General features: G+C 40.3%; 1 protein-coding gene across 1 annotated transcript; it reads right to left on the minus strand.

Moving 5' to 3' along the window:
- Nucleotides 1-10880: 10880 nt before the first annotated feature.
- Nucleotides 10881-18126, minus strand: LOC115816461 (fish-egg lectin-like). The gene is made up of 5 exons (XM_030779414.1): nt 18090-18126; nt 12235-12486; nt 11840-12057; nt 11278-11405; nt 10881-11019 (listed from the first exon to the last, which is right to left on the minus strand). Exons 1-5 carry the CDS (start codon nt 18124-18126, stop codon nt 10881-10883), a joined length of 774 nt encoding a protein of 257 aa, XP_030635274.1.
- Nucleotides 18127-18518: the final 392 nt, after the last annotated feature.

The raw sequence follows: 18518 nt of genomic DNA on the forward strand, positions 1-18518 counted from the left end.
AAATACATATACTTTAGACACACTAACATTTATAATGAGTAATCATGAGTAATCAGTCACCTGAACCAAGAACTGAAGTGTGAAGAACCAACACATTATCATAGTTAGAATGACGGTCGCTCATTTTCCCAAAATATATTAGCAACCCCACGTAATGGATGACTTTACACAGGACAAAAAGGAGGGAAAAAACAAAAAAAAACCCCTCAATTGTAGCCAAACGCTTTTACTGATTTGAAGTTGTACTTCACATGTGAGCCTTTGCTGGCCAGCGCTGAGTTGTAACGGTTGACCGCTGTCTATGGTGCTGAGCGTTCTCGCTCGAGCGTCTTGTCAAATCCGTGGAGCGGAGCTAAGTGACAGGCTTATGAACAGTGTATCCCGTGTATCACGCGTGAGCAAAACTCAATTTTCACCGTTAATCGCAAAAGGAAAGACTAATTCTAGCACCCAAAATCTGGCGTTAACCATCAGTTAACCAGTTGATTACCTTGGCCTGATTGTGGGCATACAAAAAGCCCATGCATTGAAAAACAGCGTAAGTATTAGTTGATATTATAACGACCCAAAGTGTCTATAATATGAACAAATAAATAAGTAAATAAACAGGCATACTAAAATTTACTCCGAAAACATCTCTTTGCTGTCATAAAATGTCAAGTTATCCAGAGTCTGAGGGGCAATTATTGACCGCCATAGACACTCTATAGGCCATATGCTTTCCAAAATATTTACACAGATAGAGGAAAATGACGTCACAATAAACGATCAGCCGATGATGCAATTAACTCGCATATAGGTCGAGATCACGTTCGTTCTGTTCACTTGTACACTTGACGACTTCGTTGAACTTTTTCAAGCACTGCGGATTTGACTTGTCTTGGAAGAAGCACTATGCCTTGCTTTTCGAAATTTTTGTGTTGTTTCCCTAAGGTAAGGTTTTTGAACATTAGAGTGGCTAAATTTTGTATCAAGGTATAGATGTCCTCTGCGGAATAACCACAGTCTAAATAATACGAAACATTTCTAATATGTGTATGCATTTTAATTAGCTTTTTTTTTTCTTTCCAGCGGGGTAAGGTTGTTCCTCTGAATCAAACTAACACTGCCAGGGACAGGTAATATGCAATCTCTCTCTCTCTGTGTAACTCTGTCTTAAATTTAGGGATAAAAAAAAAACTGTTTTATCTTTTGTTGACAGACATAAACAACATATGATGACTGTGTATTTGAAGCTGGGATAAAAAGTGTTCTTCAGAATAACGTCGTTTATATCAGAATTGTGTAATTTAATGCAACCAGCTGTGTTTCAGCGGTCAGGTGTCGCGTACAGGGTCTCTATGACGGCTCTCCCGCGGACACTGACGCTCACCGATGTATTTGCGGTCGTCGTTGCGCAAGTACCCGTTCTCCTCGAAGCAAATGGAATTTCAACCAGTTTGTCGTGAGGAAATGTGTAGTGGCTGGTTTCACCGAAGCGACAGATTTAGTCGTACAGCTTCGTAATTTGTCGAACGCCAACAGCTTACACTGTTTTTTTGTTGTTGTTGTTTTTAATTTTTTGGGGTTTTTTGGTGAAAAAAAGGACCTCTCGTCTAAGCGAGGATGTGGACAGTGAGAGGAGGAACGATGCGAGCACCACTGAGCCCACCCGTCACGAGACGGAAATATCTGAAATGTAACGTACCATTTTATTTTATATATATAATGTATGTATGTATGTCTGTATGTGTGTGTGTCTGTGTGTGAACAGAGGGAGAGAAGTTTCTCTGTGACTGATTGATTTCTGCCTTTCCCCTCAGGACCACTCACACAGCTGAAGAGGAGCTGGTCCAAACAGCAGTGAGTCCTGCTGTAACAACAGAGGAGCCCCTTCCTGAGGTGAGTCCAGAAACCACCCAGGAGAGCGAGACTCCCACAGCTCAGGAGGCTGTTAAAGAAGAGGAGCTGATTCCTGAGGAGGCTCCAGCAGAACGTGACGTCTCAGGTGAAGAAGGAACAGCAGCCACAGTTCCCACTGAGACGCCGGAGGAAATCCCAGTCACACCAGTGACTGAAGAGGTCATCGTCCCAGTGGCTTCAGAGGACACAAAAGAAGAGGCCCCGGTGACCTCAGAAAATGGGGATATTTCCTTTGTTGTGGACAAGTGAGTTTGACTCTTTTAACACTAGCAACAAGCCCATAAACCTGTTAGACAAACAAAGCTGAATTAAAATATTTATATTAAATGTATCACTATATGTTACCTTTTCATTAAACTGAACTGAATACTGCTCCTCAGATACTAATGACTGTATATGCTTACATTTATTAAGTGTATGTGTTTACTTAAACCTGTAGTGTTGCTGCTAGACAGAAACCTATAAATGGGTAGTTAATGGTTAAGGCAAATTTTAAACTGAATGAACATGGCTACAGCACAAACTCTTTCTCTCTCTGTCTCTGTCTCTTTCCCTCTCTCTGTCTGTCTCTCTCCATTTCAGGAGTGCTGTGTGCTGTTCTGCTGGAGACAGTGAAGCTCCTCAGGTCATAGAGGTGAAGGAGACAGAGCAGGCTGTGAGACCACGCCCTCAGACAGTCTCCATCATCAGTGAGACACAGCTCCTGAACAGAGGGTAAAGACATATGTGTGTGTGTGTGTGAGAGAGAGAGAGAGAGTGGGTGCTCACACACACTGTATGATATATTTGTGTTTTTAATGTACTGTTGTGTGTGTGTATGTGTGATCATAAACATGTTTTTTCTAATGTGCTCTGTGTGTGTGTGTGTGTCCATATGACATGTCTTAATTGACTCTGTGTTATTTCAGTTTGCCAAATCTGGGACAGAGCTGCTATGTCAATTCAACACTGCAGTGTCTGTTTAGTCTGGAGCCCTTCTGCCGTGAGCTGTCTGACCACAGAGAGAACTGGATCAACCAGCCCTCAGCCCAGTTCATCAGGTACAAAGACACACACACAAAGTGCCATTCAGCTGGGCTCAACTTCTGTTTTTCCTTCTCCTTCCCTCCATATGTCTTCATACGTATTGTTTCATCTCTCTTATCTCTCTCTCTCTGTGCAGGTGTTTTATGGACCTGTGGTCACTGAGATTCTGCTCTGACGTGATGTGGAAGGCTGTTCTCCTGATGGAGCTGATCGACATGGCAGCAGCCTTCAACCCTGAGTTCAGGATCGACAGACAGAATGTAAGAACACACACAGTGTACTCAGTCTACTGGACATTAAAGTGCTGATACTTTTGTTGTAAATGAGGATGTGTGTTGACATGAAGTTTGTGTTTCCGTGTGTTTTCAGGATGCTCACGAGTTCCTGATGTTCACACTGTCCCAAATGCAGAACCAAGATTTGACTCTGGGGTTGGTTGGAAACCTGAGCTACCAATGCCCAGTGAACAAATACCTGAGCTTCCAGCTGATGTGTGTCAGAACCTGCAACAGGTACAAAGACTCTAATACCATCACTACTACTACTACTACTACTACTACTAGTAATAATAATAATAATAATAATAGTAATAATAATAATAATAATAATAGTAATAATAACAGCATCTAATTACTGGGAGTTTAAAGTGTTGGTACATGTGTATTTACGTGTCATTTTTGTGTTCTCCAGCTGTGGAGCTCAGAGGACCAAAGCGGAGGAGTACACACATCTCTCCGTGGACCTGGTTCCAAGGGGCTCAGTCATCGACAGCCTGAACCAGTACCTGAAGGTCAGAGTCTTTTTCTCTCTGTACAGCAGCCTGTATAAAACATTACTAGTCTAAAGTCATACTTAATGAAATACTTAATGACATAAAATCTATGTAAACTCTTGGGTTGAGATGTTGAGTGTAGTCTTAACTCAGGCCTGTTTTGTGTGTGCTCTGTAGGGCTCAGAAGTGGAGTGCAGGTGTGAGACCTGTAATGGGCAGTCCTCCACGTGGAGCTACAAGTTTCACACACTGCCCAGGTGAGTTAATGCACAGCAAGATTTTAATCACCATTAAGAGTTCTATGCAAACTGAATGTGTCGCTATTCAACTAAATGATTCATTGTTAGTGACTGACTTTAAACCTTGTCACTGAGTCTTTTGACTTTCACTGGAACATTGTCTACCTCATTCTTAAAAGTACTTGACTTGTTGAACTATGTTGATTTTAACTTTAATATACACATTTGTGTACTTCGGTTATGTTTTAACAGTATTGTTGAAAGTTAATATGATTTTGATTTTGGTGGTAATGGATCTGTGTTTCTCTCTCTATAGGGTCCTTGTGCTCCACATTAAAAGATACAGATTCACTCCGTCCTTCAGGCCGGTCAAGCAGAAGGACAAGATTAACCTCCTCCCTGAGCTGCGCCTCAATGTACCACATCAGGGGTGAGAAAACACACACACACACACACACACACACACACACACACACGCACATTGTGTCACCATATGCTCCCATTGCTAAGTTTGTTTAGTTACTCCCGAGGTCAATGCATACATAATAAATAAACTCATGTATATGATGTGTAATAATACTGAATAAACCCATTTATATGATGTGTAATAATACTGAATAAACTCATTTGTATGATGTTGTGTTACAGCCGTGTCACCACTGTGAGGCCGGGGTCAGGGGTCATGGGCTGTCAGCAGGACATGATCTGCACAGGTATGTTACCAAAATCGTAAGAGACAGACAGAACTAATTCAAGCAAGAGAGACATTATAAATCAAAAGCAGAATCACAGACATGTACTGTAGATACAGATTATCATAGACAGAAAACATCAAACTCAGAGCAGTGCTTAAGAGCTCATTTTTTCTTTTCCTTCATAAAAGCAGAGGACAAAGCAGAGGAGAGAGCATCAGACAGGGACAACATGGTGAGGGAAAGATAAGATAGAAAACAGAGAGAAGCAGGATGATGTAACGTGTGATAGAAGAGAAAGAGAGAGTGAGAGAAAGAGATATACGGAGAGAGAGAGAGAGAGAGTGGGGAACAGAGACAGAGAAAGTGTGTGTAGGAGAGAGAAACTGAACGAAGATGAAGAGAGAGGACAAGAGAGGATATCACATATCAGATAACGTGTGTTTCGTTTCTGGTTTCTGTCCTTTGGTTTTGTGTGTGTGTGTGTGTGTGTGTGTGTGTGTGTGTGTTGTCTGTGGTTTGTAGGTTGAGAGGAGCGGCAGGTACACTCTAGTCAGTGTACTCAGTCACATCGGCTCCACGATGAACTCTGGTAAGATCACTGACACACAACACACAACTCACACCCCAGAACATCCATAAACAAACACTGGAGACTGTTCTGTGTATTAATATCCTCATATGGAAATATTCACGTACACACCACTACTTCAGTCACATCCACCAAACAGACTCACACTCTTCGTCTACAGTCATAATGGTTGTGGGCAGAGGTAGAACTATTAGAACTAGTGATATAAGCAAATTATTTTCTCATGACTTATGAATTTTACGAAACGATTAACGTTGTTTTTAAATATGACTATTAACAAAACCCCTTCAAACTGAATTCCTCTCCACAGGGCACTATGTAGCTGACTGCACCAGCCAGAAAGATTCACGCTGGTTATCAGTCAGCGATAAGAGCGTCTCCACGACAACGAGGGAGCTCGCTCTTAAAAAGAGGAGGACCACGTCCTATGTTTTGTTTTATCAACTGAAGGAGTAGACACTCATGCTACAACAAAGATTCATGCAGGTGAAGTACACACACTGCTCTTTCATATTGTTGGTTAATGACTGAAAGTTCATTAAACTGATATGATCCTGACTCTTTTTCTCTCTTTTCACAGGGTGTCTGCTGATTCTTCAGGCTCCAGTGGCCTCTCCTGTTGCCTCGTGGGGTGTCCCCAGTCGTGGATGAAAAAGGTCCCTCTGTCAAATCAGACAACCTGTTTTGTGCCAGAAGAGGATGGTCTTCCCCTTTGAGTCGGGTTCCTCTCAAGGTTTCTTCCTCATAATCTGAGGGAGTTTTTCCTTGCCACTGTTGCCTTAGGCTTTTGCTCACTGGGGGTCTCAGGTCCAGGTGTCTGTAGAAATGCTTAATAAGAAAAGTCCTCTGCACATGAAATTCTGATGGGACAGCAAAATAAACACTGAACTTTGAATATTACTTTACTCTGATCTTTTGTCTTATTTAATACTGTGTGTGTGTTTGTGTGTGTGTGTGTGTGTATGTGTATTAAAAATACAACTCATAAATGCTATAGTCTGTATTCATAGCTTGTAAGCACTCTGTATTCTGTAGAGCCATTCAGCATGGAAATTGTTCTATTAAATCATACAGATTTTGATGCACAGATCACACAAACACACTCAGTTTGCCTTCATGGTCACAGGAGAAGTGTTTGTTTTTCAGAATCACAGACAACTGGATGCTAAGAACTCTGTTTAAAGTTTCTATTTATTGTTCTAGCTTCTCCCAAATTTCTGAATTTGTGGGCAACATCCATAAAAGTATCTCTAATTTTTAAGGTCTCCCAACATTCTGGTCCTCTTTAGTCATTCAAAGTAGAATAGAACCTCCGTGATCGCACACACACACTGTGAGCAGTGAATTTAACCTCTGCATTTAACCCATCTTATACACACCAGCAGGACCCTTTAAGCCTTTCCATGAACTGGTGCTTGCTCAGATACTGCTGATATTAGCATTTTGCAAATGGCTGAGGACAAAGGCTTGATTCCCAGGGGATGTAGTTGAGGCTTCCGGGGGGTGGGGGTGGGGGGGGGGTAAGACTAGTTCATCTGAATTCTACTATGCATGAGGCCTAAAGAACCACTACTCACTTGTGGCAGTTGATCTGTCTTGTTCTTATGAGTTCCTGGTAAAGCTTCCTTAAAAGATTAAACCGACAGATAAGTGGCAAATGGTTGGCTCATGATCTTCAGGCTGCTGTCATTTCCTGTTATCACAGGAAGTGTTTGTTTTTATCGTTGACCATGACATGCTAAGTTAGGATCAAATGTGTATATAAGAGGGGCTGTGTCCTCAAACTCACAAAAGATCAAACCTCAAAAAACAAAACCTCACAGACTCACATCCAGAACTCTACAAGGTATGGTGCTTTATCCAGTCAGATAGATTTTTTCCTGTTTTTGCTGTAAAGCTTTTTTTTTTTCACCTGTAAACACACTTAACTTTCCAGGTATCGTTGACGATGGTGGTTTTGACCATTTGCAGTTTTCGTCACTAGTGGTGCATCAGGTAGTGGACATAACAAGAATAGTTTATCATTTGTTTAATGACATCTGTGACTGAAATACCTTTTGATGCTGCAGTTACAATGATAGATATTCAAAATCACGGCTCATACCCTCTGTAGGATTTTATTCCAGAAACAAATTACGATTGGGTTTGTGCCGTTACTTGGGCTGGGATTAAATGCCTACGTTTATTCTGTTATATCACGTTACTCTTAACTGAGTCATGGTGTTTGCTCTGGCAAACAAAAGAGTAGACCCGTTATTGTATTGTATTTGTTGACAAAAGACTCATTTACTTGTTGCATTGACAGAACACTGGTGTTTGCTCTCTACTTAATTTGAAAAACAGTAGAAATGTCTTAATCTGCTCCAGCTATTTTAATTATTGAAATTAATTTGGTACTTATTAGCACAGGAGAGATTGGACACTGTATGTCAAACTTTGTCCTGTTAGACAAAGTGGCTTTGAAATTGAACTGACAGTGTGCCTTTGGTAGGAGACGGGATTTTGATTCCATCTTTATGAAATGTAGGGAAAAAATAGATATGGAAAAGACCTGCACTTAAGGTAAAATACTTCGGAGTGTGTCAGCTTTATTTCTGTTACCTGTGTAGCCTATGGGAAATAAAGTCATGTTTTAAGTTTATGCCTTCATAAACAAAGTTCATAAACAGTATAAATAGAATTAAAAGGTTAAAAACATTCAGCATGATGATATCTTGTAGATCTAACATATTTTGCAGAGTGGATGTAATTGCATGGTTAAAATTTATGGATTGTATTATTTACATGGAGTGAAATATATTTTGGTTGTTAAATACTAAATTCATAATGATGGCAATGTTCAAATATTACTTCAATTTATGCACACAAAAAAAGGAATTTAAAATGTGTAATTTTACGTTATGTGTCTCTAATGAGCCAATCAGAAGTGAGTTAAGGCTGAGTGAGGTCAGTGAGGAAGTGAGGTCATAGGCTGAGCAGGAAGTTGATGCAATAGTGGGAGGGGGAGTGACGAGAACACGGGAAAGGCAGCAAACTCACAAGAGTGGTCTGGTGTTCATTTGCACTTTAATATTTGAAGTGATACAGGGTTAAGTAGGGCTATATCGAATGCCATTTATTGCCGAATTTTTGCCAAGCTTTTTCAAATGAAGTGTCTGTGACGTGACCATTTTGGTCTGTTGTTTCAGTCTTTCTACTCAATGGTATGAATAAAGACATGAGAAACTGCAAGTGATCCTTTTTGGGGGCCAAGCAGCAAAGCTGTGTTGGCACCCATTGTGTTTCTACCTTTTCTCCATCATCATCATCTTCTTCTTCTTCTTCTGGCTAGGGTGTCTATGGCAGCCCCTAGAACCACATGGGAAAAAGTTGTGAAATTTGGCACACTCATTGGGGACGGTCCCCTCATTCTTTTCACCAAGTTTCAAGTTTTTTTCTAGCGCCACCAATGGGCCAAAGGTGGAGGTGCATTTACACACGTAACTTTTGAACTGTATGCCCAATTTACCCTTTAATTCCTTGGGTCAAGCCGAGTTCAACACACCCCATGCTGTCAGTTTCCGCCACATTGGATTTTCCGCCATATTGGATTTTATGTAAAAGCTTAAAAATTTTCTACAGGTCGCAAATTTTGTTTAATCTTCCCCAAAACTGGCACAGATGATCTTCAGACCAAGCCTCACAAAAGTTATCAGATGGATTTTTGATTTTCAGAAGCATTTGTCTGTCCCAGCATTTGTCTGTGACAGCAAAGCCGCCAAATCGGACATGGGGTCATTTTTCAATAACGCTTTGATGTATCAACACCAACCTTGGTGTAGTGACTTAGGACAAAGGGAATTCAGAAAATGTTGCCACATTTTAACACTCGGGGGTGCTAATGATAGGAAAAACACATGTTTTTGCTCATTACTCTTCACATGTTTGGTCTAAAGTCATGATTATTATTTGAAATCATGCTTTTTTGGATCCTGAGGTCTGGACATGTTGCCATTTCTTGCTCTGCAATCATATTCGACAGCAAAGTCGCCAAACAGCATGTGAGGTCATAATTCAGCGACAGCTTGACGTATTAAAACCAGACTTGGCACATGGACTCGAGACTGCATTCTGAGAAAGCCCCTTGTGGGTATCTCTAGCCCTCATGGGGGCCTTCTGGTGGCCAGGGAGCCCTAAGCAGTAGCTTAGTCCACTTGTGCGTCGGGCCGGCTCCGAGTGTAAATACTTTACCCACGTATTTGTGCTTTGTTTTGAGTGAGGTAATAAGGTAAGTGCACAACCTGTGAACTTTCTAAGTTATTGTAGCTCTCGTGGTTGAGCTGTTGAACAATTTCTTCGACGAAGAGTTAACGCTCTACCAGCACACCATCCTGATTAGCCCAAGTTAGAAAACTTAAATGAGTTAACACTTCTGGAATGTTCGAGGACTTCGTGAAACCTGTGAGTGAGTTGTAGCTTTTCTTTCTGCTCGGTAGAGTAACAGAGCCGCTGTAGTTTTTTGGGCTACAATGCACTCCAGCTACGCATCAGGCCTGCAACGCGCATTATTGGGGTATTCTATTTCTGCCGGCTAATTCGTTTTATAGAGACTTGACAGGCCTGTTATTTAATTTATTGGTATTTGACGGCATGTTGAATTTGAAGTGTATTTCGTTTTGATTTAAGCACTTTTGTGATTAAGACAAGGCAGAAGAGGCCAGATTTTTGGTTTGGTTAAAAGCTACCAGGTGAAACACTGAAATAAAATCTGTTTTGTATCGCTACATTTGTAGATAAGTAAATAGTTCATTTAACTTTAAAACTGCTTTATTGCATTTGAATGTTTACTCACATGTAAGCTTTACAATATTAACCTAGCTCTTTACCAGGGTGGTTCATTATATGGTGAGTAAAATACATATGCTTGAGAATCCAACACATTAAAAGAAGAGAAATAATTAAATGAGATGATAGAACATTGTCTGACAAAATGAACTCAGGGTAGCTCCCTCACTGTAGTGCCAGTACAGCAAGGGGGCGCTATACCTGTTACTTTATTTTCCTCATCCTCATTTGCTTCACATAAGTAAATAGACATAATGAACCTTGATCCTCCAACATTATGTTTGTGGGCTGTGCAAAAGCTAGTTCTGTGTAGTATTTTTGCAATGTCCCATATGTGGAACCATTCATAACCTTTAAGATGCATTTGAGTTGATATAGTTGGATATGTTTAACTTTCGCTAAACTTTTAAAGTAAATATTTATTGCTTCATTATTTATCTTGTGTCAGTGATTAGAATCACTCTTCATGCAAGTTTATATTATGTTTATTTTTCCTTAATTTATAATTTCTGATTTAAATTCATAACAATGTTCATATCCATGCACAGTTTCCACTCTAGGTTTTCACTATTTCTCCAATAACTTGTTTGAGGAAATAATGTATGAGTGAACGTCATGCAGAAAAATAATTTTAATTAGCATAAAACCATGGAAAGAGACAGACATAAGACAGTAAGAAATGAAACGAGGTATGAATCACTGGTCATAGCTCATTTCTGGGAGGAAAATAAAGCAATAACATTTTTTTTCTTTTTAGGATGTTGCAAAGATTTCTTTCTGCTATTAGACCTTCACGGCCATTTCTGATCCTTTCCTCATTGTGTCAAAGAATTTCACACACACTTCATAATGGAACCATCTTTCTTAATGACCCACAGGTGACCCAGGTCATAGGACACATGTTTGGCCTTGAAACACAGGCCAACTTCAGTCCAGCCTGTACCAGTTGGGTTACTGTCCGTAACTCCATTTCTGTAAGAAAAATGTGTTTAAATTGAAGATATATTAATACATGTTGAAAGTACACAAGCCTTTATGATCTTTGTGTCATGTTTAAACAGTAAATAAGGAGGGAGCCTGAGAGAGCCTTAGACTCCTCACAGGTTCTGAGCAGTCAGATGAGATAATATTATATCAAAGATATGAGCATATATTTGATCAACACAAGGTCAACATAATCTGAAGATCCAGTCACTCAAGAACAAAACACCCTTTAATTCATAATTATACCTGATATAGACATTTCCATTAGAGTTGACACCATAGACATGTCCTTCAGCTGATACCTCAATCATGGATAGAGATCCCCCAACATGCTCCCAATTCACTGGGCCAGCACATGAGGTAGGTGTCACCTTCTATCAGACGTATCAGGTTACAAAGAAAAGACAATAATAATTTCATCTGACAGTAACCCCTTCTACCCCATGGCCCCATGGATTCATCCATTCCATATGACGTCTCTGCTATTCTCCTCTGCAAAATAAACTAACATAAAGTATGTAACTGTCATATGTATATATATATCTATATGTATGTATGTATGTATATATGTATGTATGTATATATCAAATAACCCAAAGTGTTCCAAAACCATTGTTCTCTATTAACCATCTGATATTTCTGTTTTCAATTCAATACTGGTCACATCTCAGCAACTCACCACAGACATACTCTTATCATTGTATAAAACATATTCCTTTCCTTCTGTTTTGGGCTAAATGAAAATATTCATCGAACATACCGGGTTTTACCAGACGCCTATTGAGTTAAGCTTCTGAATCATCATTACCTTCCTGATGAAGATCTGGTCTCCTCCGGTCACACCCCAACAGCTGATTGGTCCACAGCTGTAGTAATTCAGTCCTCCTGGAACACGGACCCAGGGCACACGGCTGTCTGGTCCTTTGATAGGGACTGTGCCACTTTTTCCAAGGCAAAAAATGTGGTAATGCCTATTGACTCCAGCCACAAACTGGTCACCTCCTGCATCAATCTGCTTTAAAATGCCTAGAAAAATGAATGAGAGGTGATGGAGAAAGGTAGTATGTCAGGAGGATGGAGAATCATTTTATGTTTTTGTTTGTTTGTTTAAAAAAAATCACATAAGCAAGCATATGGTCATAATAAAAGTTTTGTTTACTAGATATATCCATCTGTTTCTCTGTTTTTATGTTTTTCTTGTACCTTTTACTAGTGACCACTGTCCTCCAACGAGTCTGTAGATCTGGTCATTGGGTGCAGTCCCCCAGACTCCAGCAGGACCTACTGTGACATGCTTGAGCTTTCCTGGTAACTGTGTCCACGTGTTGCCATACAGCGTGTAGATATCATTGGCATCATTCACTCCAAACACCTGGCCTATCCCAGCATCAATCTGCTTCAGCTTACCAGGCACAGTTTTACAGTCCCAAGCTATGAGAAAGCAAAATGAATACACTGATGGTAGATGGACTGTCACTCTTAAAACAAGAGGCGTTTATTTTATTTTATTTTATCAAATCATCTATCAGTATTCTCAAAGACCGACAGTGTTTCCAATGGTGAACATTCTTAATGATTCTAATGGTATTTAGCTATTAGCCTCAATAAAATACTTTCCGTTACAATGTTTAAAAATATTATCAAAGTTCTCTCTTTGCAGCAAATGGAGGTAAGACTTTTTTTTTACATTGAAATGTATGGAGCATTGTTTCACTAACTGTGAGATTAGAAATGAGACTCTCCACATATTCCACCCCACATCTCTCTCTCTCTCTCTCTCTCTCTCTCTCTTGCTCTCTCTCTCTCCCTGCACATCTCCTGCAATCCTGAATGGCAAAATAAACAATACAAACAATATGACTTTTCACAGATCAAATGTTCCTGTTTCTCTGATAAATTCTACAACTATGAAGTAAATGTAATTGGACAGCTTTCACAGCTTATGGTGTGTTCTTTGTCACATGACAAGCTCTGTCATAAGCTGCAGACTTCAAGTTATTGAGTTAGAAACAAATGACAATTATAGTTTTTTATGGAAGTACTCCTGTGCACTCTTGACCAATGAATCATGATCGATTAATGACATCAGCATTGCAATGTTGTGCATGTTTTGCAATTATAATGCATGTAGGATACCAACAGATTAAATATGTTTTTTTAAGTGTCACAAGTCCAAATGTGGTAAAATGCTAAATACGACTTATTTTTGTGAGTTTAGTGCTGTCCTTTCATGTTTGACAATAAGTGAGTCTGTTGTACTGCTTACAAACTACACAGAATATGATAGCTACACAAGTAAAAAAACAAGAAACAAAAAACAAAACAAGTGTTGCTGCCTATGGTGCAATTATGAAGGCAATAATAGTAAAATAAAGTTTAACAAAGATGTATATTATGTTAAAGTCAATTACAACTCACCACGTTTGGGAAGTTCTGCTTTTTATGAATGTCTGCTTTCCTTCCCAATGCACTTGTTATTACAGTAACAAGTTATATTTGTATTTCTGTTATTTATATTGATGCAAAACAAGGAGGCGCCTGTTTTGTCATGGGAGATAAATAATACACGCCAATAACAAATAGCTGAATCATTCTGTTCTGAGTACACATTTCATTTGATCTGTTCCTGCTGAGTGAGAAAACTCATATCTCCATATTTAAGACAAAAAAGTACATTGATTATTTAATGACTGTGACAGAGCTTGAGACACTGGGTTGCCTGTGAAAATAAGTTTTGGCTTCTGGTTTATAAGTAGAAGTGACGACTGATACTGAGGCGGATACCTGGCTCCAACTCATCTCAGGTACTTGGAAAAACTGTTTTATGTCACCCTACATTTAACCTCTCCTTACACACCAGTTGTGAGCACACACAACCACTAGGTACAGGAGCAGTGGGCAGCACATCTGTGCCCAGTTGGGGGTTAAGTGCCTTGCCCAAGATGTTGTCCTGGGAATTGAACCGGCAACATATGTCACAAGCCGACTCCTCTAACCTTTAGGCCACGGGTGATTTTTCATACTAAGCTTGTGGAGGCTGCTGTTTGTATTGTGCTATTTACTCTGAGTTTTGCAAAACAGGATATTATGTCCGGTGTGGGTAAATGTCTAAACAAAGATTTGGTGCATGGATACCACAAACTGAAAAAAAAAGTAAGAGAGTAAACATGAAGAACCATATCTCCTTTTCCTAGTTCTCTAGTTCTGAGAAACCCTAATTATATGCAACTCAGAGAATGGATTATCTCATTCAGCCAGCTTATTGCAAATAAGATTTTTTTTAATCATTCTGTCTATCCGTTGCCTATGTGGTATCCATTCTCTTTATTCCTTCATTTTGACTGTGTGCACAGCCACAATCACTGGGGATGGTTCATAGAAAGTAAAGTTACAGAAGGTAAAAGTCAGAGTCATAACAAGCTTGCACATAAATAAACGGGCAGAAGGTTCGTTAAGGGCTAGTACCAGGGACATGCGTACACTCCCTTTTCCAGAGGCTGATGGGAAAATGGATGGGGGGGGGGGGGGGGGGGGGGGGGGGTTCGCCCAGGGCCCCATACAGATCCTCTACCGATTGTAAGAAACATAAATAGCATCTTTGAAAAAAAGTCTACACTGATCTTTGATGGTCGGATACCAGGGGAATCCATATTGTAATAGTAAACATGGTCAGCAGACATAAACTACTTTTCCCTTTTTCTGCTGTTAGTAGTATGGCATTTGGATGAAACTGCTGATTTTCTTGCCATCCCATTTCAGCACACCATGATGTAATAAAAGGAGTTTTCATTAATTACTCATCGATGATGTACTCACAGGGGACCAATACACTCTCAATACCATATCAATAAAAGGAAAGGGGGAAAGTAGGTTTCCCAGAAGAGTTTAAGGTTACTGAAACCAAATACATGTCACCTTGCACCTTGTTTTTGTAAATATGTGCCCCCACTAAAACCCTTTTCCTCTGCTTTTCGTTGAAAGTGTTTTGTTTTCAGTATTTTGATGTCAGTCTCTTAGACTAATAACTGTGCTGTGTAAATTCACAAAACAGTTCATGTTGGCAACACGGTGGCTCGGTGGTTAGCTCTGCTGCCTCACAGCAAGAATGTCATGGGTCTGAATCCCCGCCATCCCTGGTCCTTTCTGTGTTTGCGTGTTCTCCCCGTGTTTGCGTGGGTTTCCTCTCCACTCCGGTTTCCACCTGCCGTCAAAGACATGTATGTTAGGGTTAATATTCCTGTCAGTGCACTTGACCAAGGCACTGGCAAAAGAACTGGAGTTGGTTCCCAGGCACTGGCAAAAGAACTGGAGTTGGTTCCCAGGTGCTGTGCTACACTACAGCTGCCCATTGCTCCTAATGTGTGTGCTCTTTGCTACTACTCACTGCTTCTAGTGTGTACACATTGTTTCTAGTGTGTGTGTGTACACACTGCTTCTAGTGTGTGGGTCAAATGCTGAGGACGGGGTTTTGTCCCACTGTGTACTGTGTGTAAGATTGGGATGATGATACAAGATTTCATTCATTCATTCATTCATTCATTCATTCATATTAATGCTCAACAGGAAACACAAGAATGACTGTAATGCTATGATACTTTTCAGCACTGATTTCTCTGCGTTTACAGCACAAATTGACTTTTGATTTTTTTCCCTCCTCTTTCTGGTGGAAAATATTATTAAGACAGACTATAGAAGAAGTTCTAGCAGAATGTTCATCAAAAGTGAAACCAGTGACATACACTCAAGAGATGATGAAAGCGACAGCCCAATATGAGAAAACACTGAACACTGAAACAGTTAAAAAATAAATAAATAAATAAATACATAAATAAATAAATAAATTTGTGAAATGTCATGTCATGTCTGAAAAGTGGGGTAACAGGAAACCTAAAAACTTATTGCCAATAGAGAAGAAATGTTTGTTTTTTTTCTTGTTGAGTCCATCAGAAAATTATTGCTTGTGTTGCCTTGTGTTGATGAGTAGTTCCTGGTCTCTAACCTCCAGTGGTGACAGACGATTGCCTGTGCATCTGTAAGTGGAGTTCACTTCATTTCATTCACTTAAATTCACAAGAGAGTGTAAGACTTTTTAAAACCCTTTTTTTCTTTTTACAGGCAACTTTATAAAGACATCACACAATACCAGTTGCTCACGACACACTCATAAATCACCACATAAATTTATGAGGCATGTCATCCCACTGTGGTATTTACACATCAGTAAAATAATATTTATAGTAATGCTGCCAACTGATAGACAATATGCAATGTAATGTAATTATAATTATGTAATTATGTAATTATAACATCAATAATAAAACATTTCACACTGATGTGAATATACATGCTAAGCTTTATGGAGAATGCTATTTGTGTTAAGCTTTATGGAGAATGCTATCTGTTTGCTTTGAGTTTTGCAAAACAGGATGTTATGTCGTGTTTGGTTTAGCTGTCTAAACAAAGGTTTGGTGGATGGATGCCACAAACAGAAAGGGGGGAAAAAAAGTGAGAAAGTAAACACAAAGAACCATTTCAGTTGTCGTGTCAACCCATTACCTATGATGTATCCATTCTCCGAACAATATATTTGAAGTGAAGGCGGCTCCCATCAGCAGTCAATTCTCAGCACCACCCTCACACTCTCAGTCCTCTGTCACGTGTAGCATGACACTCTCTGCATTCTCCACTCTCACTGACACCCATGTCTCTAAACTCCTCATCCTCACTTCTCCCTAATTGTTGTGTCTACCCATTACCTGTAAGGTATCTAATCTCTGAATATCATTATTTTATTTGTTTACACAACCGTTATCACTGTGGCTATCACATCACCTTTGGGTGTCACATTTTTACACATGGTTAGGGTTAGGGAGCCAAAACAAACTTTAATGTGATATGCGGTGTAATGGATGCAGTCTTGCCAAATCACTTCCCCAAAAATCACAAAACCCGAAAAACAAAACAAGGTTTCAAAGAACATATCATCCAAATCAAACATCACAAGGCCCTTTGTACACACCACTTGCTGCTACAACCAATTGGATACTTTAGTGAGTGAGGTCTTTCGATCTACCTTGCTGGGGTTCCTCATGTGCCCTGATGGACCACTGAGAAGAAAATGAAAAAAAAAACTGACTGTCTAGAGAAGTTAAAAGTTTTATCATGCTTCTGTAGATGAACCTGCACAAGCATTGTTAAGAGAAGCTTCGGGAAGTTTCATGCCTACTCTCCCTTTCAGAGAAGATGGTGGGAAAAGGTGAAAAGTTTTCCCCCTTCCTTTCCCCGTCTTTCCACCTCGGGCTCCCTCTCCACGACGGCGGGCAGATGGGGCCGACCGCTGAGCACCGCACATCACGCCTGTGTCTGGGTTGGTCCCCTGCACCATATGTGTATTTTGGGTTGTGCAGAACAGGATGTTACATTGCGTGGTTGTAGACCTGTCAAAAAGTTGGATGCCCATCAGTCCGACGCCCTGAAAATAAACATTGAAGACAAGCATAAACATCGTCTCCTCTCTGACGTGACTTGTGGCACCTGTTTCTGGCTTTGGGTGTGACCTGTTTTACTCCGGTCATAAATACATTACACAAATATCTTAGCCCTCACTGAATGTTGTCAGATGTACACATGCCAACCCACTGTCATTGAACAGCATTTATGAACACTCTGTCCACCAAATGAAATACCTGTGAACAACAACTGGTCTCACATTTCACAGAGATTCATACTAAAACCATACTGCAACAAACATAAATAATATCTTTAAAAAAAAGATCTGAACTAATCTTTGATGGTTGGACACCAAGTGAATCCATACTGTAAAAGTAAACTTGGACAACGGACATACACTGCTGTTTTCTCCCCTTTTTCTGATGGTAGTTGCATGGCATTTGGATGAAACTGATGATTTCCTTACAATCCCATTTCAGAACATCCTCACGTAATAAAATGAGTATTAATTAATTACTAACTGATGATGTACTCACATGAGATCAATACAGTCTCAATATGACATCAATAAAAGAAAAGGGGATGTTAGCACAGGTGGGTCCACTTGCTGGGCGTCTCTGCCTGACACACCTCCGACGGTGCCATTGCGCCGGCTGCAGGGTCATCAGCCGGGAGCCACCATTCACTGATGTTTCACTCCTTTAATTCCCGAACATCTCAAGGGGGTGGAGCAACAGCAGGGATGTCTCCCGACCACGCCCTGCAGCCAGCCATGGGATCCTCGATTTCCCACATCTTGACCTTCGAAGCCAGACCCAGAAACCCCCTTGTTCTGCTGCCTCCGCCAGATCTTTGAGAGTCTTCCTCAGCTTGGAGTCAGTGATCCCAGGAGACTTTAGGAACCGCTGGGTGGATGTTCCAATGTAGCCAATGTGCGACTAGCTTCCACTGCATAGGTGAATGCCCTCCACCCTGCTTGTGAGTTAGCGGCTGCCAGCTCTGTGTACTTATCCTTCTTTCTTCTCGAAGGCAGCATC

This window comes from Chanos chanos, chromosome 7 (genome assembly GCF_902362185.1).
Source record: "Chanos chanos chromosome 7, fChaCha1.1, whole genome shotgun sequence".
In the NCBI taxonomy this organism is placed as follows: domain Eukaryota; kingdom Metazoa; phylum Chordata; class Actinopteri; order Gonorynchiformes; family Chanidae; genus Chanos; species Chanos chanos.